The sequence below is a fragment of the Emys orbicularis genome, chromosome 2 (genome assembly GCF_028017835.1).
Source record: "Emys orbicularis isolate rEmyOrb1 chromosome 2, rEmyOrb1.hap1, whole genome shotgun sequence".
Classification (NCBI taxonomy): domain Eukaryota; kingdom Metazoa; phylum Chordata; order Testudines; family Emydidae; genus Emys; species Emys orbicularis.
In genome coordinates this window covers 111221165-111237273 of record NC_088684.1, presented here as the reverse complement: position 1 = coordinate 111237273, position 16109 = coordinate 111221165, and the positions used below count along the sequence as shown (strand labels likewise).

At 39.1% G+C, this 16109-nt stretch overlaps 1 protein-coding gene across 1 annotated transcript in view; it reads left to right on the top strand.

Moving 5' to 3' along the window:
* RANBP9 (RAN binding protein 9) overlaps positions 1-16109 on the top strand; it is a 69312-nt gene that overhangs the window by 19927 nt on the left and 33276 nt on the right. The window contains exons 3-5 of the mRNA XM_065398670.1: positions 9299-9351; positions 13010-13177; positions 15729-15751. Coding sequence (XP_065254742.1) covers positions 9299-9351; positions 13010-13177; positions 15729-15751 — 244 coding nt within the window. The remainder of the gene's footprint in view (positions 1-9298; positions 9352-13009; positions 13178-15728; positions 15752-16109) is intronic.

The window sequence follows — 16109 nt, the reverse complement described above, 5'->3', positions numbered from 1 at the left end:
GTCACCATCTGGAAGCTTGTTAACCAGTTGGGTTGGTAAATCGACTGTCAGGGCTATTGTCATTGAGGTGTGTGCTGCTGTCCAAGAATTGCTTTCCCCCCCGAGTCAGAAAGCTGTGCAATGCACAGAAGGTTATTAATGGGTTTACAAGCTTGAGCTTCCCCAATTGTATTGGGGCTGTTGATGAGATGCAGCATATGCTTATTCCTTGTCCCACCCTGCCCTTCCCCCACCTGGCCTTGGAGTTCATCAATGAAAGGGATATTTCTCACTGGTGCAGTATGGCCTGGTTGATTACCATGGAAGGTTTCCCAATATTAACATGGGCTGGTCTGGAAAGGTCCATGATGCCAGAATCTGTAAAATATTTGGAGTGTTTTCTGTATTATAAACAGGAACTATTTTTCTTGTGGTCTTTCTGGATATTGATGGCATTGCTGTTCCTCCAGTCATTCTGGGAAACCCAGCTCACTGTCTGCTTCCTGCATTGATGAAGCCTTTTACTTGACACTTGGAACTTGTTAACGGTGACCAGAGTAATTGCAAAATGACAGTGAAATGTACATTTAGGAGACTGAAAGGTACATGGGGCGGGGGGCCCATCAGCCTCCAGCCTAGATGTATCTGCTTCTTATAATGGGTGTGTTGTACATCCTGTCTGAGGGCAAGGGAGAGAGTCTTGTGGATGGATGGGAGGAAGAAATTGGGGAAACTTTCTGAATATTTTGAACCGCTGGGGAGTGGGGCTCTGCTACATGCTGCAGCTACTCAGGGAAATGGTGTTAGGGATGAATTGTGCTCTTGCTTTGAGTCTAGGGACAATTGTGAACAATATAATCTCCAAGGAGCATAGCTTCTATCTTACTTATTTGGCTGCCTTTGTATGAAATATTAGTGTGTTTTAGGAGAGAATGTGGGTTACGTTAGTAGGAAACCTATGGTGAGCTTACTATGAAATGAACAGCCCGTAACATGGAATATATGGCTGTTGAAGGAAATAGGAACCTACCTTTGTAGGAAATATGCTGTTACCATAGTATGAAATGTATGAGTATTTTAAAAGAGAACATGTTGATAATTTCATATACACTGTACAAACGCGAATGTTTAATAAATAACAGTATGTTATAAACTTGGCATTTAAAGAAGTGTACACCTTATTTGGAACATTAAACAAAAACAAAGTTTTTAAAACGAAAGTGAGCATAAATTTTTGCTGTAAAGGTCATAAATATGTGTATGTAGGGCCTTACACTGTGCTCTGCATCTTGGGGAGTGGCATGGTGGCAGAATGGCATCTCCCTAGTTTGTGACGGAGTTAAAGGTAACTCACAAAGCCAGCATTTTCTTTATTTTGTGGCACAGAATGCCTTGAAAGACCTGTTTCTGGGCGAGGTTGCACTGAATGATCTGTTCCACAATTCAGATAAAGGGCTGCTGGGGATGTGCAGGTTGTGACATAGGCACAGGATGTGGCTTAGTCCTTGAACACAGGTGCCTTAGTCTGCAGGAGGATTGTCTTTCCAACATGTCCAGCACTTGTGTCTGTGAAGTTTTAGCCATTTTTCTGTCCTTCTCCCTCTTCTTTGTCATGCTTCAGGAACCCTTCCCTCCACACATCTTTCTGTCCCTCTCTTTGATGTGTTCAAGAGCTCTTTGAATGCCCTCTCTTGAACACCTATTTATCCTATATAGGACAGGCATTTGTTTTATGATAGCACCCGTGTCCTTGGTCACTCCAAAGTCTCAGTAGCTATGGGGGAAAAAACTAGTTGTTGTTCCAGCTGTAGTATTCATGCCAACAGTGATAAAATGTTGGCTTTCCGCCGCCCCCCTTGATGTTGGAATTGCACTTCCTTGGGCTTTTTTGAGTTTTGGGTTTTGCTTGGACGTGGTAAGACACTTTCAAATTATTCCCATTTTGAGTAGGATCATTAGCCCTGTGGTATGAAGGCGGCAGCAGGGAGTTAGTTGTTCCACACCTAGGAGGATAATAAATGAAAGGTGCAGACTGGCATGCTGCTGGCAGATGGCAGAGTGCGGGCAGGGGAAGCATCAGTCAGCCTAGTTAGTTGACTTTACACTTTTGTAGGCTGTGCTTACTATGGAGCAGCAGTTTTCAACCTGGAGTCTGAGGCTCCCTGGGGGGCTGTGAGCAGATTTCAGGGAGTCTGCCAAGCAGGGCCAGCGTTAGACTCACTGGGGTCCAGGGCAGAAAGCCAAAGCCCCGTGGCCCCAAGCCCCCGCCACCTGGGGCTGAAACCTGAGCAACTTACCTTCACAGGGCCCTGTGTGGCATGGGGCCCGAGGCAATTCCCCTGCTTGCTACCCCCTAATGCTGGCCCTGGCTTTTATATGCAGAAAAACAGTTGTTGTAGTACAGGTGGGCCATGGAATTTTTATAACATGTTGTGGGGGGCCTCAGAAAGAAAAAGGTGGAGGATGTTACGCTCAAGTGTGTCCACAAGAATCAGAGAGGATATTTTTCAGAAAAGCAATGGGCAAACCAGGAAAATATGCCATGCTACTGTGTGCCAGAATCGTGACCCCAGAGCAGGTCTAGCAGAGGAAGAGATCCACAAGCTGTCTGGGGCAGTGCTCCGAGATTGCCATGTAATCTCGGTGCTAAATTGGAGTATTACCTTTGTCTTAAACTTTCTTTTGTAACACCCGAGGATTAGCATAAAGTGTACTGCAAAATAAATAGAATTCTGCAGTAGTGCCAGAGCGGGTGAATTTCATAAAGTACCTTAAAATCTTTCTTTTTCATATGTCGGTATAGCATGCTCTGGTCAGTCTACCTCGTAATAACTTGCATTGCCTCAAAGCTGAGGGCAGTAATGAAACCAAGATCAAGAAACTTTTTTGGGGGGGGCTCTTTCTTTTCTGTGTGTAGTGGGTTAAATTCTTATAGTGCTTTTCGTTGTTTAATTTTTGCGCCATGTCTTGTCTGAGTTACCTCATAATGACTCATATTCGCTAAAAGTGGAGAGGGCATTAATAAAACTGAGCACTAATAAAAGTGAGTCAGTTGCTTTTCCCCCCTGTATTTCCTGCTATGATAAAAAGTGCTTTCCTTTTAAAACTTTTTGTTAACTCCCATGGTGCTGCCGTCTTGGGTACAGGGGCATACTTAGACAACAGACACAGTGGTAAGGTGTGTGGGACAGGAGACAGCAAGATAGTGGTGGCTGAGTTAGCAAAGAGGGGGGAAGATGGCCGAGTTTATACATTCTTTGCCATGGCCGCCGTTTTGACCAAGAGGGGCGGGGGTGTAAAAGCTCAGGAGTCAGTGTGATTGTAGACAAATATTATGGTATCCTCATGGTACTCAGAAGTAAGTTGCTCAAAACCCCTTTCCCATAAACTTATATAAAAATATACAATACTTGAAGTGTTCCCCTCCACAGTTTTTTTTTTCTTTTTTTTTCTCGCCTTGTGATGCAGCAGGATCATCTGGCTGTGATTCATTCAGCTCCTGAGTCTCTGGGACTGTGTCCATCTCTGTATCCCCCATAGCAACAAGATCTGAGGTTCAGTATTGCTATCTTCCATGCTCGGCATCCTGACTGCTGTCAGCAGGGTTTTCTTTGGTGTCCACACAATGCAGTAGCTCAGTGATGGCATCTCTCTCAGATATATATGAGAGTCATTGTAGTCACAGAACCTCTAAGATCTCTCATAGGTCCTATTATTGTCCTTAATACTGTTAGCCCAGCTGGATCTCCTTTTCCTCAGTGCAGCACTGGGTTGAATCCCAGTTGTGCTTTCTCTCCATTTGTTTGGATAACTACTGGTATACTTGTGTGTTGTGGTGATTCCACTTCAGATGACTACGCACACCTCTCCCCAGAGGGCAATGAAGTCAAGGACTTTGTCACAACAAGACCACACTGATGCATGAGGTATGACTGCCTAATCAATGATCAGGAGAATGACACAGGTATCTGAAACCTACACAAGGTGGAATTGCAAAGGAAAGATTCTGGCTGCATGCCATCATTTAAACTGCAAGGTAATAGCCAACCATGATAATCCTGGAGCAGTAGAAGGCACACAGGTAAAGAGGCAAGCGACCCAGGTAGTCAGCAGAGCAGCATGGGATACCAGCAGGATGACTTGGCAGTAAAATTGTGTAGCATTTGCCATGAGATGGAGATGCACCCACACCTACTCTACTGAGATGAGGGAGGATTTCACCCTCAGCGAACACACTTCCAAAGTAAAGTTGTTAATGCATATTCAAAGGCCAGATGATTTGCAACAATATATTTTGTTTGTGGACACCAAGCACTTTCTTGTGGGTCAACTTGAATTGTTTCACATTAAATTTGAAGTGTAGACAAAATGTAAATCTAGTGAAAAAACACAGCAGTCTGTTAATGCTACCCATTTAGCAGATTACATTTTACAAAAAGAGAATTCAAATAGTTGAACCTTAACCTTTCTGTAATTCCTTAGCATTCTGAGGAATTTTTATATTGGTTGAAATGCGAGTTTGATTCTGCATATAAGATAGAGGATACTCTGATTATTTCAAATAGACAGCTTGTTCTTGTGCCATGTGATTAGTTTAAAAACCTGAAGAAAAAGTGTTTAAATTAAAAAGAGGGAAATATAAAAGCCTTTAAATACTATTAGGAATAGTCCTTTTTAGCATTTCGCCTCTAGTTCTATCGTCAACCTTAAGCTTTTATCCTGCTTTCTCATGGGCTGATTAAAATGATTGTATATGATGCATGGTTAAGATTACACTGTATTTTGAAATATTAGTTCATACCGAGTCTTGCTAGCACTATATGACTTCATGGTTTCCTTCCAGATATTTGGTTTAAGGCCCAGACACTCTCACTGACCCACCCTCTTCCTCAGTCTACTCATATCAGTAGCAAAATGGGGGCTGGATTTTGGGTAGGGGAAGAGGCAAGGAGAGAACTGCAATCTTTAAAATATATACATATCTTTGAGCTGTAGCTATGTTCTCATTCTCACCATGTACTTTAGTCGTATTGGTCTACAGATTGAGTCATCCCGCTTCCTGTTGTGTTCTCACCATCTTTACATGGACTGTTATACCATGACATGCCCTGAGTGGGGGAGGGGTAACTGTCCCTAGCTTTCTTCGTGACTGCCTCCGAAACTGAGCCCCACTTTATGCCAGTGCTTCCAGTAAGTGTGGCAGTAATTGCCCTGGACAGCAGCCTAGAGTCCCACTCTGTACCTTGAGCCTGGCCTGCCATTGCCTTTTGCTTCATTGTCCTTTTGTGCTGGGCCCCTTCTTAAATCCATATATTTGCCCTTAATTTTACTCCAGTTCCAAAACTATAGAAATTCTTGATATGTGAACCTTAAGGGTGCAGGATCTAACTGTGCAATTCATCTAATGAGTGTTTCTTGTACAAACAATTACTCTGGGCAAAAATTTGTACTTTTTAAAATCTTTCAGTTCATAAAACACTTAATCCATAGCTCTAGGTGCTGGATAACAAGTAAAAATACAAAAGCTTTATTATTTCAACTAATTTACATGCGGTATTTTAGTACGCAAAGAGGAAATCAGTGTAGAAGTTGTGATTTGCAGTAACTAAAAGTGAGAACCAAAGTGTGCTGACTTTTTTTTTCTTAGTTTCACAGATGCGTTGATCCGTGTTGAGGTTAACTGTGTTTTGTCAATATTTGATTTCACATACTTGTGACTGATTTCTAGCTCATCCTTTCCTTTTCCAGATTTCTACAACAATATAAACTAATTGAAATATTGTCTAGTTTCCATAAAGACACTATGCTGAAATCCTTTAGCTTTCTTAGCAGTATTAAGTGACTCACATGATATCTACAGTAACAGTACTGTTAGTGGGGAGGGGTAGTTAGTGTGCCCCTTTCTTCACCACATGAAACAACTGTCTACAGATGTATTAAATGACATGTCCCTTTTTGAGACTAATATCCATAGAGCCACCATTTAAAAGTGATATGAGGTGGAAAGAAGGGGGCAGAACATTTTTTATCTTCACAGGCAGGAGCATATTCTGCTCCTTCTTAAGATTAAATGGAAGTTCTGACCAACATATTGCATACAGTCTCAACTTTCAGTATACTTGATCTCTGTCTTTGATCCTGCCGTTTGACATAGTCTTAGTACTGTTTCTTTATAAAATACTGATATGAAAATTTGACTACCAGGCTGAAAAATTGTTTCTGGTGTAATTTGGTTAATTTTAAACTTTGGACATTTTCTTGTAGTTAGACTTCATAAAGAATCTGTCTAAATGTATGCCGATTAAATTGGTATCCTTTACACTTGCTTACAAACCCTCTTGTCAGTTGTATTTTGGACTGATTTATAATTTTCACATTGGAGTCCTTCATATATTGCGGATTATAGGCTGGCCTTGTAAATCTGATCCCTTTACATATTTAATGGAAATCTAGGTTTTTCCATTTACGTTATTTGGAATAGTTATGTTGACTGTCATGATCAGTGCCTCAGTAATGTAATTAAAAGTCCAACTCCTAACCCCTTTGTTTACTGACTGATGCTTCAGCTTCTTTGTATCAGAAACTATGGCATTCATCTTTGAAGTGCTGAGGTTCCATCATGGATTTGTCAGCACTTCAGGGGTGTGTATGGGATACATCAGGCATCACTGGAAGGAATGCTTTGCATGTAGCGGTACATGAGGCAGCAGGAAAGCAGCTAATTGTGGTGATCAGGAGATGTGACCGGAAACCCTGAATTCCCAGAAGTAAGCATGTTACATCCAAGATGTACTGGTCACTTTCAGGCCATTTATCTCATGGCTGGTTAGTAGTTGTAGTTAAAATACCAAGTTAACTTCTACTCCATAATAGAAAATTTATTTGAAAATCAGATGTATACAAAGAGAAAAATGTTAAGAACAAGCTTATTAGCATAGACTATTTTCAAATTGGCCTAGGGGATCTTTTGTGTTTAATACTGTGTGTTCATTAGCTACTGTGCCTTGATTGATTTATGTATGCAGTTTTGTAGTCGTGTTGGACCCAGGATATTAGAGAGACAAGATGGATGAGGTAATATCTTTTAATGGACCAACTCTGAGTACCTTCTGTGATGGGTTTGGTCACAGACCCCCTTGGGACTGTCACCTGACGTGCTGGAATTACCTCTGAGTCCATTTTCCCTGCCAGCTTGGGACTTCCAGAACCCTGCCTTGTTGAGCCAGACACGCTAGCCTGCTGCAACGCAGACCCAGGTCTGGTCCATGCCCCCAAAGCTGCAGACTTTAACCAAAAACTGCTCAGCAGGTCACCTATCTCCAACAGCCAGACACCAAGTTCCCAATGGATTCCCAAATAAATCTGTTTTCCTCTGTATAAAGCTTATACAGGGTAAACTCATAAATTGTCCGCCCTCTATAACACTGATAGAGAGAGATGCACAGCTGTTTGCTCCCCCAGGTATTAATTACTTACTCTGGGTTTACTAATAAACAAAAGTGATTTTATTAAGTATAAAAAGTAGTATTTAAGTGGTTCCAAGTAATAACAGACAGAACAAAGTAAGTTACCAAGCAAAATAAAACAAAACACTTAAGTCTAAGCCTAATACATTAAGAAACTGATTACAGTTAAATCTCACCCTCAGAGATGTTCCAATAAGCTTCTTTCACAGACTAGACGCCTTCCTAGTCTGGGCCCAATCCTTTCTCCTGGTACAGTCCTTGTCATTCCCAGCAGACATCTTAGGTGGAAACTAGGGGTTTTCTCATGACTGGAAGTTCCCTTTGTTCTGTTCCACCCCCTTTTTATATCTTCGGCACAAGGCGGGAATCTTTTTTCTCTGGGTCCCCACCCCTCCTCCTAAATGGAAAAGTACCAGGTTTAAGATGGATTCCAGTATCAGGTGACATGGTCACATGTCACTGTGAGCCCCCCTCCATTCTTCCAGGGCTGGCCGGCACATATACAGGAAGGCTTGCAGGTAAAATAAACCATTTACAACCAATTGTCGTAGTCAAAGGGAGCCATCAAGATTCTAAACCACCATTAATGGCCCACACTCTGCATAATTACAATAGGACCTCAGAGTTATACTTCATATTTCTAGCTTCAGATACAAGGATGATACATGCATACAAATAAGAGGAATATATTCAGTAGGTTATAACCTTTGTAGTGATACCTTACAAGAGACCTTTTGCATGAAGCATATTCCAGTTACATCATATTACACTCATAAGCATATTTCCATAAAACATTATGGAGTGCAACGTCACACCTTCTCAGACCTGAAGGAGAGCTCTGTGTAGCTCGAAAGCTTCTTTTTCCTCTCACCAACGGAGTTTGATGTAATAACAGATATTACCTTTCCCACCTTGTCTCTTTGACTTATATTATGTGAACTAACTTGAACTAGTCGAACTATTGGGGGGAGAGGGATAGCTCAGTGGTTTGAGCAATGGCCTGCTAAACCCAGGGTTGTGAGTTCAATCCTTGAGAGGGCCATTTAGGGATCTGGGGCAAAAAAAATAGTTGGGGATTGGTCCTGCTTTGAGCAGGGGGTTGGACTAGATGACCTCCTGAGGTCCCTTCCAACCCTGATATTCTATGATTCTCAAAACCACAATAAATTGAACAGTTTGCTTAGCCCAGTATCCTGTCTTCTGACAGTGGCCAGTGCCAGGTGCCCCAGAGGGAATGAACAGAATAGGTAATCATAAACTGATCCATCCCCTGTTGCCAATTCCCAGCTTCTGGCAAACAACATTCAAAGACTGTTATTAGGGTGACTTTAATAAATGTCTTCTGAAAATATACATTTGTTTTTAAATATGCATGCAGTCTAAGTGTATGTATTTGGTAAAGTAATTTGTTTCTGCATTTTCTCAAGGGGTTGGTGGACCCTCTAGGGGTTCGTCTTTCTCTGGAATTGCCTTCTCTTCAGCAAAGCTCCTTTGATTCTCCCTCTTCATAGCAACAGTTACTGGCCTAGTGAAGCAAGGGCCTATTGTGAACTTGATGGCCTCCATTAGTACTTTTATATAAAAACTGAGATGTTTGCAGGAGAGGGAACTTGTTCCGAAATTATTCCTCCCTCAAGGACAAATACCTCATCCATGATTGACCAAATCAGCAAGTACATTGGGAATGTCTTTCCTGTTTTGATTGCACTGCCAGTGTCTTAAATGATCGCTCAGCAATTTAACTGGCACTAGATTCATCAGGATAATGTTTATTGGAAATGTTTTTCGTATATTTTTGTTCATGTATTATAAAAGAAAGATAAGTTTTTGTTTTATTTTGATTTTTTTTACAGTTACATGGGAATTGGGCTTTCTGCTCAAGGTGTAAATATGAACAGACTACCAGGTACGTTTAATGTTTGTGTTTGATTTTAGAAACAATTAAACAATATAATTAACTTAATGGTTCTACAATATAGTAAGTAAATATATTTTGAAATATGTTTGATCCTAATGAACATCAACAGTGTGTTTAGCAGGGCATAATACACTATAAAGACAGTCCTTGATATTGTAGAGCTTACAGCCTAAAAAGTTAATTCTTAATCATGGTCACTGTACTTTGGCTCTCAGGGCATTTAAAATCAAGGGTGGATAAAAGCAAATAAAATTAAACCCTATTTTTTATTTTAAATAAGATTTTTTGATTTAAAGTAAATGCAGACTTATTTTTAATAATAAATCTATTTAAAATTCGCTTTGAAATTGGCAACCTATGTTAAAGTCTCTGCTTATTATAATCTATTAAAATGTTTTAAATGAAATACAAAAATAGTCAACAATACATGTTTAGTGCCAAAGTTTTGAAGTCAAACTACTGAAGAGGTAGAAATCACTGGTTAAGGATCTGGAACCAGTCAGTTCAATTCACTATAAATTATGCTTAATTTGTTTAATAAATGAGTTAATTTTAAATACAATTTTTTTCTTATATATCCAGAACATTTAAGGTAGTTTTATTTAATAAAAAAATTAAAATGCTATTTTTGTGCATTTTAGTTGAATTTGAATTTTAATCTGAATAGAGCTGAACACAAATCACAAGTAAAAAAATCTAGTAAATAAGAAACCCATCATTCACCATTTTCTTAATAAATAAAAATTAGAATAAATGTAAGTTAAGCTATGTAACTGCATAAATAAATGTTTTAGATATAGTGTATCCTGCTAGTTAGTGAAGAAAGCACCAGATGTAGTGTAAAAGCTATATTAAATTGGTGTGAGAAGGTGAGATTTACTTAGTGTTTTAATGGTTACTAACCTTGCTTTAGGAAAATAACTAACATACAAATACAAAACACAATTAAAACTGATTATTTAAATCAGTGTTCCCTGTTTGCTGATTTAAATCATGATTAAAATAGCTCATTTTAAATCACTGACTTAATCAATCCAGCCTGTTAATATCCATCATACTTTTCCTATTTAGAACGCCACCAAGACACTTCAGCTACAGAACAAATACAAATCTGGGAAAGTAAGCAGTTGTGTGAAAGCCTGAATCACAGAATACTTCCTTGCTCAGCAAATTTGTAGTACATCATTTTCTAATAGCTAACAGAGATTTCCTGCTGTGATCAAAAGCATATCGTTTTTAAGAGTAGAGCAGGACATCTACTCTTGTCTCAACATTGATTCCTTATCTGTTTTAAGAATGTTAAGGAATGCACAGCATGGTGCCAACCATAGGTGCTGGCTTCCAATTTTCCCTGGGGGTGCTCAAGCCCTGCTCAGCCCCAGGCCGTGTCCCCACTCCACCCCTTTCTGCCTCCTCCCCTGAGCACACCCCGTTCCCGCTTAGGGTGACCAGATGTCCCAATTTTATAAGGACAGTCCCGATTTTTGGGTCTTTTTCTTATATAGGCTCCTATTACCCCCCTCCCCCTCATTTTTCACATTTGCTGTCTGGTCACACTATTCCCGCTCCTCTCCCTCCCTCCCAGTGCCTCCTGCATGCCGCGGAACAGCTGATCCGCAGTGGGCCAGAGGCACTGGGAGGGATGGGGAAGAGTTGATCGGCAGGGCAATCAAAGGTATTCCCCGCTAACTTTTTTCCATGGGTGATCCAGCCCTGGAGCCACCCACGGAGTCAGCTCCTATGTTGCCAACACTCACATGCTTAACTTTGATCACACAAGTAGTCCATTGATTTTCAGGATCAGGGCCTATATCTTAATACAAATACATGGAATATTGTTGTACATTGTCAATACATTGTGAAGCGTTAGTATATACTTTACCTGGCTTTTCAGAGGTTTTAAACTTCGCTATTTCAAATCGTATTGGCCTAAAACCACCCCCCCCCCTTCTTTTTGAACTGCTTGGTTTTTTTAATAAGAAAAATAGTAGTAATCCTATGGCTGAGATTTTAAGTGTTCAGAGGCTAACAAAACAAGTTAGTTCTGACAGTAAATCAAACTGATCCTGTAGTGTAATATAACATTTATTGTCTGTGCTGTTAAATGTGTCCTTATTATATGTGCATGCAAAGTATGGCTGTTGTGGGAACTGTAACTTCCCCAAATTGTAGTGTTTACACATTTCACCTAAAATGTTATGTTAAAGAAAAGCTTCAGTGTAACACAGTAAGATTCTGATCACTAAAATAGCTGCCCTTTGAGTAGGACTGGGAATGCAGCTCCCATTTTTGAATACATAAGAAATAGGAGACGTAAAAAATGCCTTTTTAAAAAGCTTGGTTAATTTTAACCAAATGTAAATAACGTTAAATTACCCTTACAGCATCTTTAGTCTCCAGTTTATCATGCATCCAAACAAGCTGCATTTTCAGTCTTAGCCTCCTGTCAAGAGTACAATAATGCCAGCATCCAATAAAAAAAAAAAAAAAAAATCCTGCAAATTCAGGAGAGCAGTCCTGAAACTTTAGTTCTGTGACTCTTCCTTTGACAGTTACTGCTGGGTAATCTCCCATGAGTGGGGCTGTCGGATAGTACTCAGGAAAATGAAGTTACTTCCAAAGTAACTAGGTCTTCAGGCAGATTGTATATAGATCCACATTCCCCACTTCTTTGGAGTCCGTTAACTGCCGATTATGTGGAATGAAACTGGGTTGGAATTGGGGTTTGAGCTCCTTTATATACCCTGGTATCAGATGTTCAGATCTGTAAAGGAGCATACATGATGCCTACAAGGTCACTCCTTTCCAGAGAGTTTTTTGTGTTTGTACTGAGGGAACAATATAGATGCTTCATACATAACTTTCCTTTTGAAAACAGAGGAAAGTGTGCAGTTGCGTGAAACTTATTTATTCTACAGCTTCTCCACATGCAGAATTAGGCCTTCTTGATTATCTAGTGTTAGTGACTTTTCCCCTGAGTTCACTTCTGGATTTGAAGTTTTCTAGGGCAGCAAGGCTAGTAGTACTACAGTCTGTGGGCTTGGCTATCATGTGGAGGTAGTGCTACTTGCTGCTGAACAACAATTAAGGATGTTCAAGAGTGGCCGTGACTTTCTCCAGACATGTCTGCGTCTTTAGACAGTCTGAATGTGACTGTGACATGTGCCTTCAAGTATGGATGTTGTAAAATGTGGGAAATTAAGAGGAAACCTCATTATTTTATTAGGACATGCCAGACATGCAGGTACTTTAATATTCAGGCAGTGGATCTGGTCAGTTGTCAAATGTTGACAATTTTGAATCTCAAATCTTTTAAAAAGGGAGAGGGAATTGACAGTCTTTGCAACATTTTCCCTTTTTTCTTGATTAGTCTATTTGGCACCTGTAAATAGAATTCTATATTCAACCATTTTTGAAAGAAGTTGATATTCAAGTGAACCAGAGCATTTTAATGTTAGCAATTTGTGTCTTATGTGTATTGGTAACAGTTATTTTACTGTTTTACAGGAATAACGGTGAGTGTAGTAATTAACCTTAATAAAAAACTGCTTGGATTGTAACTGCTTGGATTTGCTATATACATTTATTTCTTTCCATTAATTTGTAGTGGAAACAAGTGAATAAAACTTGAAATGCTTTCTTGTAGGTTGGGATAAACATTCATATGGTTACCATGGAGATGATGGACATTCATTTTGTTCCTCTGGAACTGGACAACCCTATGGCCCAACATTTACAACTGGGGATGTCATTGGTTGTTGTGTAAACCTTATCAACAATACCTGCTTCTACACAAAGAATGGACATAGTTTGGGTATGGAAAACAATCACTGCTAATGATAGCTGATGTCATCAAACCTAGTGCAGTTTTTTGTACATTCAGAATCTTAAAATTGTGTTATACTGCCCCTGACATTGGAGTCCAAGATTCATAAGCACCTTAAATATGGACCGATTTTTTTTTTAATGGGTTTATACTGCAGGGCTTTAAACTAGCAGATAAGAAAAATGGAAAAACTTATTAATGCAACATTAAAACCTTATACATGAATTTGGAGGGGTTTGCCCACACCATTTTTCCCAGGAGATCTGCATATATTTCAACTAAGATCTGGCATCTGAATTTTCTGAAGGTCTCTAGTCTTCAATTGTCGCAATTAAATTCAAGCTTATATTTTTGAATTTGTAATTATATACTGTGTGTTACTGTTAGATGAAGTCTGCTAACAAATCTAATTACCCTTTGTCCCAGAGCATAGGAGAGTGCATTTCAAATATAGTGTCCCTTTATGGACATATTCATTTATCTCAACTGGAAGAGAGATGATCTCTCAGGTAACCAGTTCCCAAGCCATTTAGAGCTGGAACAAAGCCACAAGTTAGTTACATAGGCCATCCCAAATTTATGCCAGTTAACCCTTCACCGTATGTTTTAGCATCATGTCTCATTATACCACATTGTACAGAAACGTTGAGGATGAGCACAGCAGGGATGGGTGGTGTTAATCTTACATAAGTTACCTGTCCGGCAGTTCAGATAGTCTGCACACAGTTTAATGACGAAAGATATTTTTCTTTCCTCATGTCTTGCATGTTTGTATTAGCAGTGGCTTAAGGAGAGGGTTGTGGCTTGGTGAATAGGTTTTGGAAGAGTGTTGAAATAGGGGCTAACGGAATAAGGCTTAGACAGTGTGAGAAAATGACAAAGGGGAAGAGTTAAGATGTCTCTTGTTGGTAGGAGTGGGACTGGGAAAGAAACTGGTTGTAGATTTAGGCAGGAGCTTAATATAGGCCTTGAAGGGAAGGTCAAAAAGCTTGTTTAGAGTGATGGAAAGCTGTTGGGAGGCTGCAAAAGTGAAGGGGTGGAGTAATAAGATCATGGCAACATGCAAGAGATTATTTTGGAGAAATTGGAGGAGGAGGTGACAGTCAAGAAGTCCAAAGAGGAAGAAGTTCCAGTAGTCAAGGCAAGGGAAGATTAGGACATGGACAGCAAATTAGCCATATGGAAATGATCAATTTTGGATGTGATGAAAGAAGCAGCAGGATTTGGTTACAGTTTGCATGGGAGAAAGATGACGATAAGGAGTCAAAAGTGATCCCTATATTGAGGGCCTCAGTGATGAGGGATGAAGTTGTTAATGGTGGTGGAAAATGGGGTTGGATTTAGGAGGAAAGATTAGAAGCTTTGTTTTTGCCATAGTACATTTGAGATGGTAGTGCTATATCAGATGGAGAAATAAAACAGAAGTAGCTTTGAGTTGTCAGCATAGATGGACAACTAGTAACAAGGTTAAAAATAAAAATCTTCATCATGAGAAGGAAATTGTGATATACCCTGTGGGTTTCAGATACAGAATTTCACTCCTTCAAAAGAATCTATTTGAAATCGGAATTTTTCTAAAATTTACCTAAAGCTCTGGGAACATATAAAGGTTAAATTTTTTTTTTTCTAATCCCAGTAAATTACAAAATTGCTCTTCCGGTTTTATCATTTATCATCTTCTCATATTTTATATCTACATACTAAAATACCTGGTTTAAGTTAATCAAACTCCAATAGAATACTTAGTTTGGATGAGAACTAATTAATTTTCAACAAAGCCTCTGGCAAACATGCTACTTCTCCTTTAATTTTTGCAAACAAGAAAAGTTCTATGCATTGCCAGTAGAAGAGACTTCTTTGCAGTAAACTTTCATCTCATTATTATAGTTGCATATGACAGAACTTGTACATTGCATTTTCATAAGATATTCTGGCAATTGCTGCTTTTTTCCTGTAGCATTTAAGACAGTCAACTGTGGCCAAAATTTTCACACTTGATTGCTTAAAGATAGGCTGTCAAATCTATACTTAGACTCCTATATAACACGGGTAAGAGAACATAGCTTTAAACTACCAAATTTCAAAATATTGGTCTGCATATTTCTGTATGGTAGTTTAAATGTTTATCATCTTTTGAAAATATTTCTTTTCTATTTGCCAAATACTGACCTTTTGGTTCCTGTTACTTCTACACTAACTTGTGCAGAAGCATTATGGATGTTACATGCCTGTCATATTTACTTTTGAGGCAGGTCTGGGAAGTTATTGGAAACCTATAACAGATAATGATTAGAGAAACTAAATATTTAGCATCTAGATATTCCCTATTAGATATTCCCTTCAACAATTTTAAGATCTGACAAATTTAACAAATTTTAGTATACAGGAGCATTCAAATTCTACTTGAATGTTCCTGTATACTAAAAAAAAAAAAAAAAAAAAAAAAGCGCCTCTAGGAAGTTACTTGCTCAACTTTTTCCAATGCATTTTGAATACAAATATATGAAAAAGTATTTTAATGCATCTCTGTTTATTGCAGGTATTGCTTTCACGGATCTACCGGTAAGATAAGTGGATTTTCAAACAGAAAATAGAATTTTCTGCATACTATAAATAGCTGTTTCAAATGTACTGTGACTGTTCTTGTCTAGCTTATGCTTCTTGGAAATGTGCACTATGCCCTTTTTATATCATTTTATATCTGTCTGGTTTTGAGTTTGACAAATATCACTGAGGCAAAAACTTGACACTCAGTATCTGTAAACACTAATACTGAAAAGCAAATAGTTACGATTTTTTCTCTGTTCAGATTTTAGTATCAGGGCATTTTCTTGAGGATTTTGACCAGAAAATCAGGACGAGAATGTAATGCATGATTTTAAAATATTTTATTTATATACCCTGTGTGCTTGTCAAACGG